At 37.4% G+C, this 22,707-nt stretch overlaps 1 protein-coding gene across 9 annotated transcripts in view; it reads right to left on the bottom strand.

Moving 5' to 3' along the window:
- Window positions 1-22,707, bottom strand: part of ARFGEF3 (ARFGEF family member 3) — a 220,633-nt gene that overhangs the window by 49,400 nt on the left and 148,526 nt on the right. For all 9 annotated transcript variants that reach the window (XM_072643438.1, XM_072643432.1, XM_072643433.1 and 6 more), the window contains 8 exons: window positions 22,415-22,581; window positions 21,079-21,244; window positions 13,639-13,746; window positions 13,062-13,277; window positions 12,785-12,895; window positions 10,091-10,241; window positions 7,839-8,159; window positions 5,594-5,727 (listed from right to left, as the gene is read on the bottom strand). In XM_072643438.1, the coding sequence (XP_072499539.1) occupies window positions 5,594-5,727; window positions 7,839-8,159; window positions 10,091-10,241; window positions 12,785-12,895; window positions 13,062-13,277; window positions 13,639-13,746; window positions 21,079-21,244; window positions 22,415-22,581 (1,374 nt within the window). The remainder of the gene's footprint in view (window positions 1-5,593; window positions 5,728-7,838; window positions 8,160-10,090; window positions 10,242-12,784; window positions 12,896-13,061; window positions 13,278-13,638; window positions 13,747-21,078; window positions 21,245-22,414; window positions 22,582-22,707) is intronic.

The following is a 22,707-nucleotide window of genomic DNA, read 5'->3' as shown; positions in this document are numbered from 1 at the left end:
ATTCAAAAGCATCAGTTCCTCAGCACTCGGCTTTCCTTAAAGTCCAACTCTCACAGCCATGTTGCTACTATATATGTGTGCATGCATATTTATACATACCCACATGTGCATATGTGTATAGCTCTCTGTCAGGAGAGGGAACATGTCTTCTGTATATATAAATAAATATTACACATGCATACATATACACATATATGTGTACATATATAAACATAAATGTACATGCTCACATAGATATGTATGCACAGAGGAAATTCTATTCAAAGCTTAATTGGCTTACAGAGAAGTTCTGTCAATTGATTTCTCTGTCAAAATAACAAAAAAGCTTCTCTGATCTGTATCCACATATGTCTGTGCTAGTTTGTTTGTTTTTACTATAAGGGCTCATGTCATTGTCATTTAAGGATGAAACAAATGGGACAACAGATGAAAAATATCTGTCAAAATTTACATAACAAAGTATTTTTTTCTTCTGTCAATGACATCATAGCCACCACTTGTGGACCTTTAGACCATATTCTCAGATATGCAACATAAAGGAATGGAAATAGAGCTAAATAAAACACAAGAAGAGCAGCAGGATGGGACAAAGTATACACAGAGGAGGTTCATGCTGGAGGCACAATTCTGAAGGATGTGTTCTCCCCTATTGTGAGCTCCTCAAGGGAAGGGACTGTTTTTCCTTTTATCTCTAATGTTTAGCACAGTGCCTGGCAATCCAATCCAAGAAACAATTCAGTAAACATTTATTGAGTGCCTACTCAGTGGGGATATAATTAAAAAAAAGAAAGATAGCCCTTGCCCTCAAAGAGCTTACATGCAAAAACAGGCAGGAAAGCAGGGTGGGGGGTAATGGGACACCAGGTGGTATACATTCAGGGCATCTTGTTCTAGGGAGCTGAAACCAGGTAAATCAACAGATACAAAGCAGAATGAGCTGAAAGTCTAGTTTCTGCCCTCTAGAAAGGAAAGCATTGAGAGGAGTTGGGTAATCTATCTTCCATCCCTCTAATTAGAAGGGAGAGGAGGCTGAGGGAGGAGGAGTCAGTCAAGACTTGAGTTAGCCGTAGGGTGGTGAGTTTAGAAGTTTATTATTCTGAGAGGAACATCTTGTTCTCAGGAGCTGAAAACAGATAGGGCAGCAGATGCTAAGGGGAGTAGGAGCACATTTTAAGAACTTAATGTGTTCTAAATGAAAGGTGAGAGGATATCAAACAAATGGAAAGAAATAATGGACAGTGTTACTACCCTCCCCCCCCAAAATGACTCAGAATATATCAATAATTACTGTCCTATGTACCTACTATTTGATTTAGAATATATCTAATGAAAACATGAAATGGGAATGGGTAGTCTTACATAGACAATGTTCTATAATATTTGATTCTTTAAAGTGACACAACAGAGTAAGAGGTGTTGGAAAACAATATTCCATAGTGATGACCTCTGCAGATCATAAAAAAGCATTTGACTCTGTAAAGCAACATGCTGTTATAAAGGCTCTTCTGCAGAAAAGTACCTCCTATGCATGAGAAAATCACAAAGAGATTCTCTAATAAACCCAACAGAGAGAATTTTGTTGGATTATCCCAAAGTATTAATATCCAGAAAGGCATAAAGGGAGACATAAGCTCAACAAAGGTGTATGCCACTTTCATGAAGTTCAATTCATCAAACATTTATTTAATTATGAAATGTGGTATAGTGGAGAGAGCAGAGGCTTTACAGTCAGACTTCCTGAGTTCAAGTCTCATTTATGATCCTTACAGCCTGTGTGATTTTGGACATGCCAGTAAATCTCTTTGAGTCTCTGTTTTTTCATTTATAAAATGAGGGGTCTGGACCAGATGACCTTTTAAGATTCTCTTCATTTTTAGAGCTATTACACTATGATTAGTACCTAGTATGTGTAAGGCACTTTACTAATGACATTTTACAAAGACAAAAACACAATTGTCCCTAACCTCATAGGGCTTACATTATATTGTCAAGGGTGACATCCAGAGGCAGAGTCCAAGGAAAAATTGACTTGCTGCTGTGGTGGAATCTTCCAAATGCTCTTTTCTAAAGGAAAATATTGGGCTAATTGAGTCAAGGCCCAGAACACTGTAAAGTTTTCTATATATGCTCCTTAATCCCTTAGAAGAAGTTGACTCAGTCATCCACACAGGAAAAAAGAAGTGGATGGAGAACACCTATCATCCACAAAAGTGGTGTCAAACTCAAATAGAAATGGATCACTGTGGGCTGCATATTGACTTAGCAAATCTCAAATGAACAAAATCTGTGTTGTATTGCATTTTTATTTATTTCGTCAAACATTTCCCAGTTATATTTTAATCTGGATCAGGTTGTATTCAAGAGTTTTATAGGCCACTTGTGGCCTATGAGTTGTAGGTTTGATACTTCTGGTCTAGAAGGAAAATCTATAGAGTTGAGTTATCAGTATATGATCTTGTACAGAAATTGAGAATAGATAATGAAATGAGTTCAGAATTGAATGGGAGGGAAGACAGTGGGCATTGTGTTTAGAAAATTGTACTGTGACTTTCAATCATCCCAAACTTCTCCCAGAAACAAAAAAAAAAAACCTTTCTTTTAAGCATCAGTACTTTTCTAGTGATGCTTTATGACTAGGAATCATGGAAAACCACAGTCTCAAAAGAATCAAAAGTGTGAGTCACCCAAACGATCTTAGATGGCATGCCTGGTGGATAAAAATAGCTTGTGGCATATTTCCAATAATGAACTGTGTGTAAAAAGTAGTGTAAAAGATGTCAACAGGGAAATGTGTGACTAGAAAAGGAGGTGGGCTACTCATCAAGTGGAAGTAATGAATCACAGATAGATAGTCTATGTCCCTCACTGGTATCCACGTAATATTCAAAGTCCTACAGGTGGGTCCATTATATATTGGATGGAGTCCTGTGGAAGACTTACAGGATTGACAAGAGTCATAGCAGGATGAGAATGTGTGGATGTTTTGCAGTCTGCACTACGGGAGGGATTACTGATATTGATGAGTTTATGAGGTCACAGGTCCATTACAGAACTAAAGAAGTATTTTGTTTTCACAATTCTGTTGTCTTTAAGATTTTAAGATACCCCTTATAGTATCATGACAGATTCTCTCTTATATAGTCCACTATTAGGGAAGGTTGAAAATCTGTTTTGAGGTGCTGCTTGTCTTATAACACTATGAAATCTGGCTCCTCTTAGGCCAACCCATTTCCATTGTAAGTGCTTTAATATCTCACTATTACGAAGGATGACAGACAGGTTAGCTTCAAAGGACTGGAGTGCCATCAGACCATCAAAAGCTATGCTGACTGTCCTAGGTCAAAATAATGATGCAGAGGAGGGATGCTGGGAGGATACCCAATTTATTCCTAATTCTTACAAGGTAAGCCTGGGGAAGTGACAAGAAAGAAAGCGGACGTAGAGAAACAGACTTGGAGAACTGCAGTACAGATGTCCACTGCTGAAGGTACAGGAAAAAGACATGTTAACATGGTAAGCAATGTGGAAAGGTAGCTCTCATTGTGAAATGTGAAAATGAAAGGTTGCTAGTACATTTGCAAAAAAAACCCCAAACACCTATAAGGCTCTGGAAATAAAGGAACCTGTGAGAATGAGCTGTTTTATATGAAAATCATCCTATAGCTTACTAGACACTTCCCTGGCTATTTAAATTACTGCATTGAACCATAGTTCTAGAGGCAGATAAAGATGACATGGAACCTAAGACCAAATGATTTTATTTGTCACTATATGGGTGTGTGTGTGTATACACACACACACACACACACACACACACATATGTGTATATATATATGTATGTATACACATGTGTGTGTATGTGTGTGTATGTGTACAATGAACTATCCTCCATCCCTAGGCTGGGAAGCTATGACTTCTGTGTGGCACCTTGATTCCCTTAGGGGATCAATTAGGATACAAAGACCTGCTTGCTGCCCCACAGCTCACTGCTCCAAGTGCAGAAGCATGCTTGATTCTGTATCTTCTTTCATCTGTTTCACTCTCAGTGTTTGCTGCTGTCTGCTTTTCTTATTCCTGATTCTCATCTTTGCTAACTCACCCCTTTTGCTGCTTCTAATCTCTACCATCTGTGGCTGCAGTCATGACTGCTGTGATTTTTCCTACTCACCACACTTGACTCTCTTGTCTCTCAACACTCCTCCCCATCCTTCTTCAACTTTGTTAGAAAGTTTCATCTTTTATAGCTCTTAGCCAACTAAACTGTTTCTTTCTAGTAACTTCCAGCCTATTAGGCATACTCTTCAAATCTCTTCATTGTTGGGTCTCTTGTTCCTGGATTTACTTCTTACCTAACAAAACGTTTTTTTTCCTAAAGACAATTTCTGGGATGAGAGCAGATGTTGAAGGTAGATTGCCAGAGAGCCAAGTTTGGCTTGTAGTATTCAAACAAAAAGAAAACCCTAACCTATGGAAAGGTTACATAATCACCTTGTGAAATAAACACTTTGACATTTAAATTTGCTTTAAGACCCAAAAGATGTACTTAGAATTAGTCTTAAACTTGGAAGGAAATTCAGTGTCTCAAGTTCAATTTCCCATCTGGGTTAGGAATCTTTTCTATAGCTCCACTGTCAGATGGTCATCCAGTCCATGCCTGAACACTTTTGGTGACAAGGAGTTCACTACCATACCAGGTAATCCATTCTTCTGTTGTGCATTTCTATTGATTAATAGGTTCTTCTTCATATTGGGCTTATATATGCCTCCCTATAATTTCTGTCCATTGTACCTACTTCTGCCCTGTAGAGTATATCAGAATAAGGCTACTTCCTCTCCCACATGATGGGCTTTAGGTATTTGAAGACTGTTATGGACTCTCTGCACCTTCATTTCCCAAGTTAATAACCCTCTAAGTATAAATACAAAGGTAACATTGACTTTCCATTCAATAGAACATAAAATCCTTGAGGACAGGGACTCATTTCTACTTTATGTATTCTTAGCACTCAGCATAGTGCTTGGCACATAGAAGGCCCCTTTTAAATGCTTATTGGATGATAGGATTGATCAATTGCAAAAGCTCTGAATAATTGTTCCAAGAATAGAGCTGGATTTTTCCTGATCTAAGTCTCTTGCCTAATCTCCCTGCTTGCATCAGAAAAAAAGTTTATTAGTATGAGGAGTGTAGGCAGAAGCATAAAATAGATTTTTTTCCCCACTGAGTAAAGCTAACACATGAGGAATGAATCCACAGCTTCTGCCTCATTAATACCATAACTTAATAAGCAGAGCCAACAAGTCTAGCAGCATTAACATTAGCTTGCCTGGACAGTTACACTGGCCAGGAGAACCACTTTCAAATATCAAGAGAGATCTTCCTCACTGTAAGCCCCCAAAACAACCACTTATGGACACACTTGGCCAGGTACCACTTGCATAACTACTTAATGGTACGACAAAGGTAACATGTCCAATCCTGTGGACTAAAGGGGTTCAGATGCATTATCTCTGGCTTGTCATTGATTGCGATGGCCTTTGATGGTCCCTGCTCTTCTATGCATTTAGTATCCATTTTCTTAAAAGAAAGCATTACCTGGCATTGCTAAAGAGTAATCAACAGTGTCTGTAACGGAGTGAAAAAGCTGGGATTGAGAAGCTTTTTTTAACTGGTAAAGGAAACCTGCCAATGCCATTAAATTCAGCTTGTCAGCAGCGTCTTCGAAAAGCCTAGTAGGAAGTACAGGAAAAAGTTATTCAGAAACATATCAGAATGACCAGATAACAGCATTTCCCAAGCTCTTTATAGCTATCTCCTCCACATTGCACCTTTCTCCACTGTAGTTTTGATATATCACAGAGCAGCATAAGAAAGTAAGTGGGAATTTGGGGGAGTTTTGTGAAAGCCATAGGTGACACATGAAGGCCAGCAGATAACACAGAAAAAGGTTAGAAACTTAGAAGTGCATAAAATATATGGTATAGTATAGTATTATATAATATCAAGATATTTTCTCTTTTAATGCCATACTAATTAAGTTTTCTTATATCTTCTAATACTCTATTTTATATTTTAATACTATAATAATTCAGCCTTCTTCTCTGGTACAAAATGGGGGGGGCAATTTTATGCAGATTTTCCTTATTGTTAGGGTACCATACCCCTAAGCCCCGCAAGGTAGAAGGAATAACTGTACTTTGGGCAAGTTAGCTCAGTTTCCTCATCTGTAAAATGGAAATAATAGCACTGACCTTTGAGAGAATCAAATGGGATAATATAAGCAAAGCAACTTTTGAACCCTCAAGTGTTATAGAAATGTTAGCTATTATGATGATGACAATGCCCAAAGAAGTAAAACACAGCCCCTGACCTCCAGGTATTTATTACCATAGGACCCTGATCAAGTTACTCAACTTCCCCTTGTTCTGTTTCTTCATTTGTAAAAGGAAGGGCTGGAGGACAGCTAGGTAGCACTGTGGATAAAGCACTGGCCCTCGAGTCAAGAAGACCTGAGTTCAAATCCAGGCTTAGACACTTGACACTCACTAGCTGTGTTACCCTGATTGTCTCACGATCCCCCTAATCCCCACCAAAAAAAAAATGAAAGGCTCAGTCTAGAAGTCCTCTGAGGTCTTTTCCAACACTATTTCCATGATCCGTCCTTAGGATCCATGAAAACTAAGAGTTTTCAAGAAGCTGTGCTTTCCTTTTCAATAAAAAATTTTGCTCTGGAAGAGTCTTGAATTTGCACTCAGAGGGACAAGTTTCCAGCCCTAGCTCTATTTCACTGGGTTGTACAGCAGATAGAGCACTGGCTTGGAATCATTTGAGATTCATCTCCAAGCTCAGATATTGGTCTCAGATATTTACTAGCTGTTTTCTTAATCTCCTCGTTTTATGTATTTATGGAGTTCCGGAATAAGTAGCTACCTTGCTATTTTTCTTTTATGTTTAATTGTTTACCAGACTTTTGTGCAGGTGAATGAAATGATTACTTTTATAATTAAATAAATCTGTTGGAATGGAACCCAACAGCCTCATATTCTATAGCCTCAAGGGTAACATGTTTGGAAAAACTCTTCCCTTACTGTCCATACAAGATCCTCCACTGCATCCTGGGCCATCTCCAGCTGTCCTGATCCGTGTCTGGTCACTGGACCCAGATGGCACTGGAGAAGAATATGACCCTGGTGACTTTGCACAGCCCTCTGTCACTTAAATCCAATTCACTTGCATGTCATGGCATCATGTCCCTGATGTCACGGTCTTCTTTGAGAACAAAGGACAAACTTCAACAGCTCGTGTTAAGGTTTTGTGTACTTGTCTTTCCCCTGTCACTAGAATTATAGGATCATAGACTCAGAGCTAGAAAGGGCTTTAGCAGTCATCTAATCCAATCAACTCATTTTACAGGTGAGGAAACTGAGGCCTAGAGAACTTATTTGTCCTTACTACACAGGTTCAGGTATTCAGTTGTTTTTCAGTTATGTCTGACTCTTTGTGGCTCCATTCGGGGTTTTCTGGGAAAAGATATTGGAGCCGTTTGCCATTTTGTTTTCCAGCTCATTTTAAAGACAAGGAAACTGAAGCAAACAGGGTTAAGTTATAGCTCCATCTAATTATCTCATTAATTCCAAATCTATTTGAAGAGGCAGACAAATGGCTCAGTTGATGGACAAGTTACTTTGCCTGGCCCTCATATTTGCTGTTTTTTTTTTTCATCTTATTTTGAAAGCATAGAAGGGAAAGTGCTAGTTATTTTCTCTGCTAGAAAGTTAGAGGAGATGTTACAGAAAAATCCCACGATGAAGAGAAGATGAAAAGGGGAGTGTCCACCTACCTGTCAGCCTGGGTAGAAAGAGTGAGGACAGCCTTGGCAGCACTGCTCCCACTCAAAAGGCTGCCACTACGGAAGTCAAAAGCTCGGCCCTTCCTGCCCTCCTTAATGAGCTCCTGAATGGACAGATGCTGAACGATGGGTGTGCTGCGCAGGGAGTTGTCCTGCTCGAGGTGCGATTCCTGGGGTAAACACTCTGACTCATAATCTGCCAGGACCCCGGTCCCTCCAGAGGCTTTCTGGGGCTGGCTGATAGGCAGAGCAGGCTGAGTTGTACCATCGCTGAAATGGTTGTGCTCCAGTGTTGCCACATATTCACATACTCTGTACTCACAGAAGAGGGAGCCAAAGAACATGGAAGTTCATTGAGGTTTGTTGGGGTTATGGGCTGCAGTGTGGGACTAAGCACCCAGTGCTCATCATCTCAAATGGTAAGAATCAATAGAAAATCTATTGTTTCCCTTGCTTCTCTTTCATCTCAATTTCCCAAACTAGTATCTGGACATAATAATGATAATAATGTGTGTACACGTATACATATGTATGTACACACACACACATATATATATACACATATATGTATGTATGTCTTACATTTCTTTCTTAAATTAAAAAAAGCGATACATTTTATTTAATGCCTTTCTTGATTCCCCTTAATGCTAGTGTCTTCCAAAATTATATCCAATTTATCATGTCTATATCTGCTTTTATCTAGGTGTTTGTATGCTTTCTCTACCATTAGACTATGAGCTCCTTGAGAGCAGGAACTGGTTTTTCGTTTGTTTGTTTTGCCTTTTTTTATTCCCTGTCCTTAGCACAGTTCCTGGCATATAATAAGCTCTAAATAAATGTTTGTTGACTTGACTAGGACAATCACTTTAAACACTGGGAAAAATCCTAAAACATCTTGTTCAACCTCTAATTTTTTCCTTGTATTCTGGAATTGATTTCTTCCAAATAGAATCTTAGGGCTAAGAGGGTTATATAAGGATTCTTTAATTCTATCCCTTTAGCTTTAGGCAAGACTAAAGATCACCCTTCTGACATGAGAATATATCCCACTGAATTCCTTTGATGGTTCATAGTGGCATGAAGGTAACCCTGGATACTAGGAGGCTATGACAAGGGAACAAGCTCTGAGCAGATCTTACCAATTTGGAAAAGGCTTTTAATATGGCCCTGGTAAATACTCTCTGTCATCTAATCAGTCACCAATGGCCAATCAAGTGCCTACTGTGTGCCAGGCACTGTGCTGTATGCTGCACATATGCAGAGAGGCTACAAAGATCACCTTTTTTTTTTGGCCACAGCAATCCACTTTAACTGTCTTCAAAGGCATAGAGGGGTTATAGTCAGTGTCAGTGAAATCAATGAAGGGAGTAGACATAATGTAACAACCTGGATCTCTTGATCTATGATGAACTTTCCTCAAAAACACATTCCAATGCCTCATCAATCTCTATGCCAGAGAACACATTCAATAAACAAGTTATGTGAAACTGAACTCTTTCCAGAAGAACCAGAGAATAGTTGTTCACAAATTTCCATATTAAAACTCATCATGTAAATGAAGACCATTATTAGTCTGTCTCTTAACTTAGTCTTCTGTGGGTTGGTTAATTTCATTCCTTGAGACAATCATCCTATTTTTAGTCTTCTAATTTTTTAAATCACTCTCTCCATTGAAATTTTAAAATTGACTGTTATATTTAATTACAGAATCCAAAATACAGCATATTCTACAAGGTATTTACCCAGAATTCTGAACAGTTAAATATTACCTCATCATTTATAAATGTTACTATCCCATTTTTGCATTATGCATTACAGTATCACCCTTGATTTAAAACACTCGCACACAAACACATATATACAATTGCAGATAGTAGTAACTTTCAAAAAAATGCTTGTTGATTGATTATACTTGCACAGACTAATTTTTTCCTATCTTCTCCTTGAGAAGTTAGTTTTTATTCTTTGAATAAAACACATCTGCTTTTTCATTCTAACTTAAAGTAGAAAAGTCAAAATTCCTAAACTCAATTCCTGTCACTCTATTATACATATTCAATTAAAGCTCTCTTTTCCATCTTTTTAAACCTCCCCTATGATTAGACAACCTTCCTATTATTATGATTATGATCTAAATTAGATACTACTAAATTCATAGGGTTCAAAAGGGATATCACTTGAACCATAGTACCAAAGCAGAGCTGGTACTCTTACAAGAAGAAAGGATAGCTACCATTCCATACCTGAAGACATGTGGCCAACAGTCTTGATTGTGGCTTCCCATTTCCAGGCCTACATTGAGGATGGCATCCATGCATAGAACATGAGCTGTATGCAACCATACCCCCTGAACCTTCCCAATCTGCTCCAGTTTCTGTTCCACTTTTTGTTTCACTATGCCAGAAAGACATTTATGAAAATCAATAGTTAGAAAGAGGCAGGCCAAGCAGGACAAAAAAAAAAGAGAGAAAGGGCATATAATAGAAAGGAAGTATAGGCATAGCAGGACAAAGCATATTGTAGAGAGTACTGAATCTTAATGTTAGAGCTAGAGAGGACCTTAGACTCTCCAGCCCAACTCCATCACTGTGCAAGTAAGGTACAAGCAAATATTTAAGAACTGATAAAAAAAACGCTCAGAGAGATTAAATAACTTAACCACAGTCATACAGTGAATTAACAGAAGAGCTAAGACTAGAATATCAATCCAATAATGTTTCCATTGATTTTAACATGAGCAACCTAGAATTTGGATGAGCAATAGCTGACATTTATTTAAGGTTTGGAAAGTGCTTTTCATATATTGTTTCATCCTCCCTGCTTAGGAATACCATGTGACCCAGAGCTTTTTTCTCCTAACGCCTACCGTTAAAGAATCTTTAATTATGTTTTACCCTAACTGCTAAAAATATGAACACTAATTTCTTTCCTTTTTCTCATCTTTCCATTTCTATGACTGGTTAATAAGCTCTGTCCCAGTATGACCCTTCCCATGTTATAAAAAGGTAAAAAATTAGTAACTTCCCAGTATTCTCTAAGGTCTCATGGCCACATGTAGCATTCTAGGTCCTCAAGTATGGCTCTTTGACTGAATCCAAACTTCACAAAACAAAGCCCCTTAAAAAAGAATTTGTTCTACAAAACATAATGAAAGGCTGGACCCAAGGACCCAGAAAGCAACATGTGACCTCAAGGCTACAGGGTCCCTATCCCTGCTTTAAGGGCTAAAGGATAGAATAAGTTCTCTGAGCACAAGTGGATGAAATAAAATTTGCTAATGGTATCATATAGGGTCTAGACACATGCAAGTAACTGTAATTTTGAAGGCCTCCAATGGCTGTTCTTTTTCCTTACACCCTAAGAAGACTTTTGAAAACATTTTTAAGGGTGATTCATTTAAAACAGAACCTTGTGGTTCTAATTGGGACCTGTTTTCCCCATAATTTAGTAAATCATATCTATTCTGAAATGGATACTATCTCTCTCTCTCCTTCTCTCTCTCTCTCACACACACACAATCACACATATGTACATACATAGACATGCCACCATCCTCTAACTGTATATTTGTGTGTGTGTGTGCATGTGTGTGTGTGTATTTTTGTTGTCTAGATTGTTTGAAAAGTAAATAGTCTCTTAAGGTCTGATTTTCCTTATAAGAATATTTCAAAAGTCTCTTTATTATGGAATGTCAACCTTTTTTTGTTCATTTATGTTTAAGCTCAGATTTTCAAGGTAGGTCAGCCTGGACTGCATCCCGAGCTCCTTTGGAACACATTATTATAAATGAGATGCAGCAGCCATCTGAGTAAGTGTTGATACAAAATTAACTTCAACTCCTTCAGAGGTAAGGGATAAGTTATTTCATATATATACACGTACACACATACACACACATACACACACATACATACACCTATACACATACATACATACATACATACATATATATATATATATCTCACACACATAGAGTTAGAGAGAGGTGGCATGGTCTAGGTATTCTAGGGGATTAAAAACTTAAAGAAATGGCCTCAGAGCCAGGAAGACCTAGGTGTTTCCAACATGACCATAGGCAAGTTATATAAACTTTTTGTGCATCATGATTGGTGTTTGCTCTTCTAAAGGAACTTCCTCTTTGGAAGTTTCTACACTAGTGAAATCTCTGTACCGGACTAAAAAATACATTTATGTACAAGTACATACTTATGCCCATACTGGTATACAGAGCGACCATGGTATAGTGGAAAGGGCTCTAGACAAGAGATTTCAGTTAAAATCTCTGGTATAATGTTAGTTGCCTGATTGGAGACAAAAATTTTCTTCTCTCAGAGCCTCAGTTTCCACATTTGTGAAATGAAGATAATACTATTTACAGTATTGACTTGCCAAGGGTAGTGTGAAGAAAGCACTTCATTAAACTTTCAAGGACTATATGAATGTCAGTTCTTCCTCTTGTTTCTCTGAATTTTATGAATTTACTAGTATGGGAAACTCCCTGTAACAATGTAGAATGCCAGTTCATCTGTAACTTAGTCTCGGAGTCACCTGGAGGCACTGGAAGTTATATGGCTTGCTTATAGTCATTCAGCGAGTATGTGCCAGTTAGGACTTTAACCCATGTCTTCCTGACTCTCTCTGCAAACTTTCTAATGTACCATTCAGTCTTTTGAGCAGAAGTACAGATATATTTACATATATGTTTTATATACATATAACATTTGAGCTGTATAAATATAAAAATGTATATTTACATACTCCTACCACCTCCAATCACAGATATATACACACACACACATATCTATATCCATCCATCCATCCATCCCTACACATGCATATACATATACACAATACAACATACATACGTATACACATACACACATACATAAATATGTGTGTGTGTGGGTGGGTGGGTGGCATGACTCTCCAGATGTTACCTTGGGTTATAGCATCACTGGGTTCTTGAACTTCCCTCTCCTCTTTCTCTTCCTGTACACAAGATGCAGCAGCCATCTGTGCGAGTGCTGATGCACAATTAGCAGCAACTCCTTCAGAGGTAAGGGAGCAGTTATTTCCCAAATCTAATGTTCTCCACCCACCCCTTATTTAAAGGAGATAGCACCCCTTCCAAAGGCCCTGTTCCCACCAATGTCACTTCCACCAAGGTTTGCAGGTCACCCTAAATGGCCTCAGGACTAAGTTCTTGGTCAGTACCTAAAGCACAGCTCAGTCGAGCTGCTTTCCTCAGCCCATCGAGGCTCATGCAGATGGAGTCTCGTTCTTTCTGGTTCTGCTCTTTGACTCCTTCAGCACCCAAAATGAATGCCAATCCTTTGGAGCTTCCAGCCATGCGTCCAGTCAAGGGTGTAGACAAAGTATCAATCAAGTTCTTCCAGCAGCCAATCAGAATGTAACGGGCAAAAGCAACACCTAGAGTATAAAGTACCATGGATCACTTTTCAGAGAAATAAGTGGTCAACAGAATTAAATGCATGTTTTATGGCATAAGAGTAGCATATAATTCTTTGTGTTATTGACCTTTACCTAATTTTATTATAAGGAACTGAGCTTTTTCTATTATAATTGATTGCATTTGACTTTTTCTTAATAAGGAATTTTGCTGACCAATTAATCTGTCTAAGTAGCTTCCATAATGGCATGGCAAATATTCCTCTTAGTAATGGTGACATTATAGTATATAATACATTGGCAAAAAAAAAAAGATCTTGGCTGCTAAAAAGACATACACAAAGTGCTCATATACACATATTTTCATGATTTGAGTCATTACCTGCCACTATGGAATCATCTGTCCTCTGGTTCTGGGTGAGAGGAGACTCTGTAGAAGCTGATGCCATCAGTTGGCCACCTATGGCACTGCTCTCCAAGCCATCAATATCTGTAGAGAAAAAGGGTCATGCTCTCCTTAAGCAAGCCATTTCAGTCAAAGGATGTCAAACAGGAGAGAGAGAGAGAGAGAGAGAGAGAGAGAGAGAGAGAGAGAGAGAGAGAGAGAGAGAGAGAGAGAGAGAGAGAGAGAGGGAGGGAGGGAGGGAGGGAGGGAAGGAAGGAGGGAGGGAGGGAGAGAGCGCTATTTAAAAGCATTTGTAACAGTGAATATTGAAAAATATATTGGTCAATCTTGGCCTCAAAGAAAAGAATATGAGAAGGCCCTTTGTTTCTTTTCAGAGATGGGGTTCTTTACAGGATAAGGGTCATAGAATGAAGCATATTTCAGTCTTTTTGTATGTTTGGTTTGTTTTGAAAAATTGGCTTTCCACCTCTCTTTTCTGTTCTTTATCTAGATATTTTTTACCCAAAGAAACATGAAGGATATTTCTCTGGAAGGGAGAAGGGGAGATGGATACACCAGGAAATGTAGATGATATAAAAATGCATTTTTAATTAAGATTAAATTTAATTAAACTAAATTTAAAATTAAATTAAAATTAAAAATTGAATAAAAATTTACTTAAAAAAAGAAAATATATTTGGATATATGGTCTATTGCCTTCAATATCTATGTTTCCTTGATATCCTGTTGAGATTTTTTTTCTCATTTGCAAAAAGTCATGGTACTGGAGTTTATGTCACTTCCACAGGAAGAGAATACCTTTAGAAGGTCGGAAGTCTTAAGATTTTCACCCCCTCCCCCAAATAAAAACTTTATTCAAGAACATAGCAATATTCTTACTTTTTCCTCCACTGGCATCTTCAACATTCTGTTTCTTCCTTATAATCTCAAGCCTTTATATACAAATCTTTAAGACATGTGCTATTGTATATACATTTCCCAAATATTCTAGTTTCTCCTGAAAAGCTTCTTTGAAAGAGAGTTATGAAGAAAACTCATATTATCAGACAGCCTCTTAATGAGATATGCCCATTTCCAATAATCAAAGTTATTGCAAATTGCCTTAACAATAATACTTAACACCTGCAAAATGCTTTGAAATTATTCTCATTTGGATGTCATAAGAACTCTGTGAAGTAAGAGGAAGACTTGGGATCAGTATGATTTTAGATGCAAAAAACTGAGGCTCAGAAGTTACATAATTTGCCCAAGGACACACATTAAGTAAAATGACTAATAGCCATGTCTTCTGTTTCCAGTGTAGTCTTCTTTCTACTCTACCTCACTGCACCTATATGGAGGATGTTAAGTCCTGTCATTTACAGTAATACTGGGCTGAGGTTATTGTGAAAACAGGCAAAAAATGTTATCTAATGATCACCAAGCAAGTTCCTTGAATGTCTACTGATTAAAGCCCCTCTCTGATAAATTGTCACAATTAGCTACAATTATTAATAGTAAAAAATCTGCAAGCTTGCTGTCATTACATTGCATTTTATATTATGAAAGGATCATATCAGAGTCACTAAGTACCTTTTAATTACATTTCAAATCCATCTCCCCCTCATCACTTGAAAATTGCTACAAACCACTCTCACAAGCCTTTCTACTGGTAGTTTCACTAAGAGCACACAGATTTTGTTATCCCCATTTGAAGGTTAAAATTTCTACCATTGTTCTACCATTCAAAGTCAGAGCTCCACAGCTTATTATCAATAATAACTAGTGAATCAATTAATCAACCAGCAAACATTTAACAAGCACCTACTAGGTGCCAGTGATGGAGAAAGGTGCTAGTGAGATAAAGAAAAATGAGTTCCTGCCTTCAAGAAACTTATGTTTTGGGGGATTACTCAAATAAAAAAGCATAAACTATATAGAAAGAAGATACAAATTTATACCGGGGGTGGGAAGATTACCAACATGGAATGAAGAAAGGTTTCTCGTAAGAGGTGACTCTTGAGTTTAAGTTTTGAAGGAAGTTAGAGTTTCTAGGAGACAAAAGGGAGGAGGGAGTGTATCCTGAGCCTGACAAAGATATGGAGATAGGACATGGATTGTCATATGGAAAGAAGGTCTAGTTTGATCAGAACACAGAGCACATGAAGGAGAAGAAGATAATCGTCTTGAAAAGATAGATTGGAACAGATTGTGAAAGACTCAGTGATAAAGAGACAAGAGGGAGCCACTGGAGATTTTTAAACAGGGAGTGACACGATCAAGCCTGTGCTTCAGAAATATAATTGTGGCTACTGTGTGGAGGCTGGGTGGAAAAGAAAGGAGAGACTTGAGGCAGGGAAGCAAAATGCAGTAGTCTAGACGAGAGGTGATAAAGGCTTGAAAAAGTATGATGGCTGTGGGAGTGGAGAAAAGGGGTCAGAAGTGAAAGATACGGAGTCAGATGACTTGATATAGAAGTAAGAAAGGGTGAAGCGTCATGGAACCACAGGAGGTGAGGGAGAGTGAAAAGTTTTGTTATCAACTATCTCTCATTGGTCTCAGAAGCATGGATTTATGTGGCCAGCCTTATGCTAAGATATATATGTTATATATATATGTATATATACATATATACATATACATACATACATATATATGTAGTGTGTTTGTCCTTCGTTGCCGAAGAAGACCATGCCAGCAGAGAAATGATGACATGACTTGCACTAGACTTTGTTTTGAGTGAGGGAGGGCTGTGCAGGTCACCAGCCTCCCTTCTCCTCCAGAGCCATCTGAATCCAGTGAACAGATATTCATCAGGATGACTGGAGATGACCCAGGATGAGGCAATTGGGGTTAAGTGACTTGCCCAAGGTCACACAGCTAGTAAGTGTCAGGTCCTCCTGACTCCTGCACTGGTGCTCTATCCATTGCACCACCTAGCTGCCCCATATACATATATATATATAGATATCTATAGATATCTATCTATCTATCTATCTATCTATCTATCTATCTATCTAATCTATCTATCTATCTAAACACACACATAAAACCAAAAAGCTTTCATCTTTATCTAAGTAACTTGGTATAATCAAAAAGCTGTTAGGTATGGATTACATAATTAAAAAGAACCTCATTAAGACCTGTGTTCTTGGCTTTTGATATTTTTTACTCTTGATCTGAGTCCTTGTCTCTTCTACTACATCTCAAATTTGGTTTGTCCATTCAAAAGTGAAAGGACTTATTTTTTTCTAATTCTACTTTTGATATCACATATGCATACTACAAACCAATGTTCTCATTCAATAGAGAAAGATTTGCCTAATTTGTTTGGGGATTAGATTTTATTCTTTCCCCATGCATGTCTCCCCTCCCCCATTTACTGTACTTCCGACTTTACCCTAGAAAGAAGGATAGATTTCTCTCATCATTATACCTAGTGACCTAGTAGAAATAATCTTGGCTTCAATGCATTACAGAGAAGTGCACTAGGAATCAGGAATTGTGGCCACTAATTTTTAGTCCTATATTGCACAAAAAATTTCTAAGTACCATCTTTTATTTGAAATGGCTTGGGGCTTCCTTGCCCAACTTGTCATTTCCGGGTTTACCAGGTTACATTAACCAATGGCTCCACATTTACAGGCTCATGTGAAAACTGCATTTGTCTGGATCTAGGCATTGGATGCCTTAATTGAACAAGTGTAGAAAGAAGGACATGACTCACAGGAGGAGGGAAGGACTGGAATCCAGCAGGAAATTTAAAACAGAGATCTTCCTGGAATTTAGAGCCCTAGAATTATAAGATCATAGCTGAAAGGGATCTTAGAGACAATCTAATCCAACCTTCTCCTTTTGTAAATGGGTAAAACTTGGACCCAGACAGACTAACCGACTTGCCAAAGACCATGCAGAGCCAAAAATTTAACCCAGTCCTCTGATTCTAGATCTATCATTCTTTTTTTCTACACTATGATGCTGCCTAAGCCAGTTATGCACAGTTTTCATCTCTGAAGTCTGCTAGTTTAGAGATTTAGTATAGACAATTCCTCCACAAACAAGGGGATCCATAGACTTGTTCCACATCTGTTTTCAAATCTTTCCATGAGGATGGAATTAAAACAAACTAGAACATAAACCTAATTCACTGCAACAGAGCTAATTCCCTAGACAATTTCTATTCAACTAACTCGTTAAGATTCTACTAAATAGTCACTCAGAGTCATTAAAAGTTACACAAATCTTCAGATTTTAAAGAGCATAAATTTTATGGCAAAAGAGAGTCCACCTAGTCTATTTCTTAATTACAGTAATACATGCAGAGGTATAGAAATAAATAATATTTGACATGCACAAAGGGTCTTAACATTCGCATTGAATTTACACATTTTATCTTAATTGATCCTCAAAATAATCCCATCAGATAAGAATTACAAATATTATTTATTATTCCTATTTTAGAGAAGAGGCAACTGAGGCTCAGAGCAGTCACCTACCTTGCCCATGGTCACAGAACAGAAAGTAAAGGAGGTAGAATTCAAATCCAAATTCTCTCCTTTTTCAAAGGCCTTATTTCCACTACATGATGAGGGCTATCATGAAAGGTGAAATATTAGATAATGACCAAAGACCTAACAAACACTAAAGTTTAGAAATATTGGAAGATAAATTAAAGAGACATTTCCCCAAACCCCAATAACTTCAGTGTCTTGCTCTGAATAAATATTGAACAAATATCAAGCTATTGAACCTAACTTCAGATTTTAAAAGGACATGTATAAAAGATGGAAGAACATAACAAGAGATGGAGTCAGATCTGTAAAGCCAAAGAGAAATATGCGTTGTGTAAGGACAGCTAAAGGTCAGAATTAGCAAATGCTTGTGAAAAATGCTAAGGAACGCAACAATGATTTTTAAAGCTATGCTCCAAGTAAAGAGAACCAGGAAGGAACAGGTGTTGTGCTTTGACCAGAGGGTACAATACAAACAGACAACATGGAGAAGGCACCACCAACTAAACGTTCAATTTTGCCTCCCTCTTATCAATCAGGGAAAATAATCTCTAGAATGAAAAGAGTCGAACCTTCATAATAAATAGGAAATAGAGATGCAAGAGAAGTGAAAAGATGAGTAAGAAAACACACAAATGATCTAAATGAATTTTTCCCTTCTAGGCTACATGCACTACACCTCAGAATATTGATCATTAAACCAATGACAACCATCTTTGAGAAATGATGAAGTATGAAAGAGGTTCTAGAAGACTAGGGATTTGGGGGAAAGGATGGAAAAATAGGTTAAAGCAACTACAGTTATCCCTTCCACAACTGGGGCAGGGGGTTAGGGGTGTGGCACCCTATGATCTGGAAAATCTGTATAAAATTTTTTGACTCTCCCTTCATAATGGAGAAGAAATCTGAATTATTTGTTTTTCTTTTATGGGGTGTTTACAGTATCTTATAAAATTTAGGTTAAATATTTGGTTGTAAGCTATATGTAGGCCAATGTTAAGTAAAAATGCTATATGAAAAGGAAATTTTAAAAATACAGAATACTGCAGTAATTTCTTATGCTGACCTGTGTTATACCAAAACTGTGACGGAAAAAGTTGAGATGTGGAAGGGATATTTATATAATCCTTTACAATAAACTAATGTTGATCCTCATGTTGAACATCAGCAAAATTCTAAAACCATTCATTACACAGCTGGGTAATGAGCAGGTGGAAAATGAATTTCTGTTCACTAAGGAAACAACAAAAATTCATTAAGCTGAAAGAGACCTTAGAGGCCATGGAGTCCGACCCGTTCATTTTACAATGAGTAAACTCAGACCCAGAGAGATTAAATGTAAAATCCTTCATTTAGGATAATACACCTGTTGAATAGGAGGGACATGGCTACATGGGCACACGCAGGGAAAGAGTAAAAAACAAAATAACTGAGGAGTTTTGACAGGAAATCTAATATAAAAGAACAGAATGATGCACCTTACACAAATAAATAATAAGCACATAAAAAATAACAGGTAAATAAACAAAAAAGAAACAACGTGAATTTAGCATTGTTAGGCTCACAGGACCATAAATATAGAGCAGGAGACCTCAGAAGCTATCTAGAGCAACCCACCTATATTATGGATAAGGAAGCAGACTCATCAGACCTGTCCATATAGAGCCAGTAAGTATTAATGAGTATTGTGTTACAAACAAAGTAAGATGAGCTAAATGGAGTATATACCAGATAAAATATACCGGATAAAAAAAATTTAGTGGGATCATCAGAGGTGCCTTAAAATATCTGAAGGGCTCTCATGTGAAGGAGGAATAAAACTTGTTCCACGTAATTTTACAGGGATGAACTAGAATCACCAGGTCAAAGTTAGAGAGAGGCACATTTTTGCTCAATAAAATAAGGAATAGCCTAAAAACTAAAGGTACTTAAAAATGGGTTGTGCTACCTCAAGAAATAAATAGTTCTTTGTAACTTAAATGTATTCAAGAAGGGTCAGGATGATCACATAAGAGCCTATCTTTAGCTCTTAACCAGGCCTGGTCCTGATTCTGCAGTTGTGGTACCATGTGATAAATACATTTTTCTAATGACCTCATTTGGATTTTAAAGTAATTAAATTAATTATCAAACTGTGTATACTTAAGGCAAAGATGTTATGATATTTGCAAATACTATTTATATTTATATAAATTTTATTTTATATGAAATTTTATAATAAAAATTATTTATAATATATAAATTATAATAAAAATAATTTAGGTAATATTTTATTTATATAAAATTTATTTATATAAATTAAAATTTGATATAAATGTTATTTATAATAACTTCTATAATACAAAAACTCTTTATATAAGCCATTTTATTATTTCAAATACAACACAGAAGAAAATTAAGAATCACTGGGTTAAATGATATGGGAAACAAAACTGAAACTAACTAGCTATTCAATCACTCAGCATTACTGTCAAAATCCCATGAGCACCAAAGAATCTTAGAGCATGGAGTTTCCAGGAATGATTCTGGGATTTGTGCCCAAAGTACACTAACCTCCCTTTTAAAATAAGATCAATGGTTTTACCTCAGTAAAGAGCCAAAGAAGGACTTACCAAATAGGGAACAGTGGGTACCACTGTTAAAGTGAAGCAGAAACAAGAATGAAATGAAAAGGAACAGTTAACTGAAGGAGCCCACAACATTTTCACAATCAGAATATTGGCAAAGCTCCATATGCATGCATACCTGTTGACCTTGAATCACCCAACAATTGCTTGTACTCATCTGTCAGCTGATATTAAGATTCTGTGGATGCCCCTTGAAAATTTGTTAGAAAAGCTGTAGAATCCCTGGAGTGGATTCTGGAAAAGAAGTCATTCACTTACTAACAAGTACTTAAAAAAATACAATGTAATGAGTCACTGACCAGTTAGCATTGTGATGAGGGGAAGGCTGTGTTCTTCAGGACTTCCCCAATATCCTGCTTCACCAAGCATGTTCCTATCAAGCACCTGATGGTAAAGTTCTTCAATCCAAGCTTGAGAGAAAACCATCAGCACCCCACTGGTTTGGACCTGCTTCATAAACTCTTTCTATGGAGAAAGATTGTGTTAGTCAGTGTTAAGAGTACAACCTTCAACAATGTGTTGAGCCCCAAATTCTTTCATTTCCTCCTTTCAGGTGCCCCTTTATTGCCCCATGGTCAGTAAACTTAATTCATTTTGGAAGTTCTGGAAAGATAAATCAAAGCTATTATAACCCTCATGCTGCCCATTTTTCCATGTGAAATATTTTAAATGCCTAAAAAAGCATATTTCTGGGGAAATGCTAGGGTTCTTATATTTGATATATTTATTGCTCGGTATATGAGCCATCTAGTTATACCATGATAACAATTTATGGCTTCCTTTTTTCATCACCTGCCCAACTGGTGGTAAGGAAGGAATTTATTATCTGGAAACTTAATAACCTGATAGAATAAATATGTACCCAAGAGCACTTATGTTGATGAAAGAGCTGCTCACCTACACATCCCTGGAGATGTTTGTCTTAGGTAAACCGAAAAATAAGACTCTTGATTTCTTAAGTTTCTACTCATTTGTCAGTTCCATGGGTTTCTGTTCAGTACTTGTTCTGCTTGTACTGTTTTTCCTTCTACTAAGGCTACTGGAGGTAACATCTATCTCAGAGGGATCCAAACAATAGGTAAAAGAAATTATCTTTCTTATTCTGTGCTTTATGGAAGGTATTTTGGTATCTGTTATTAAGTAAGCTTCTCAGTCTGTGGACAAATATTGATCTGGGTACCATTTTGGAATCAAGAAAAAACTTTCCATAGAATTTGTGTGTCTGGTTTATCCTTTCCACATGAATATATGTATATATATATAATTCACATATGTAACCAAAACTAGTCCCCTGTGCATTTTCTGATGCAAATTGACAAGCTTTTGAACTAATAACAATTACATGGGTATTTAATAAAAGCATTTGGTGAAAATACTAGGCTATCCATCCATCTGATTCTAAATGGCCACTGCTCTTCAAACTCAAAAACAGGCTGTGTAGTGAGTACGTCTGTAACTTAACAATATGGATATTTTTCTAGCCTCCAACTCCCTAAGAGGCAACAGGAATGCCAAGGCAGCATGGCATGACATGTGTAGAGCTTCTTCCTACATGTGACTAACACTTGCCTTCACGGCTGAGTGCCCGCCCACTTAAGCGTATGCAGAATGTCGTGCTTGAGACTCCATGCTCACCAACATGACAGGTGCAAGTGTTGGCTTCTTTCTGTAGTAATCACCATTGGAGAGCTTCAGATTGAGCAGGAGAGTGTAGTGTGAAACCATGTAGAGACTGTCTGCATTCATCAGGATTTGAAAGCTGAGGCTGTTGGTGCTGTCAAATCCAGGAGAGTGAATCATACCTAACAGAAAGACAGAAAGAATCTCCAGGGGTCACGGACAAATCATTTGGGTAGGATTCCATTAGAGAGAAGCATGAGCCAGCCCTGGAGATGGACACTCATTCGAAGACATTAACAGGAATTGAG

This window comes from Notamacropus eugenii, chromosome 2, assembly GCF_028372415.1.
Source record: "Notamacropus eugenii isolate mMacEug1 chromosome 2, mMacEug1.pri_v2, whole genome shotgun sequence".
Lineage (NCBI taxonomy): Eukaryota > Metazoa > Chordata > Mammalia > Diprotodontia > Macropodidae > Notamacropus > Notamacropus eugenii.
Note: the sequence above shows the minus strand (reverse complement) of the source record. Positions and strands in the feature narration are given on the sequence as shown.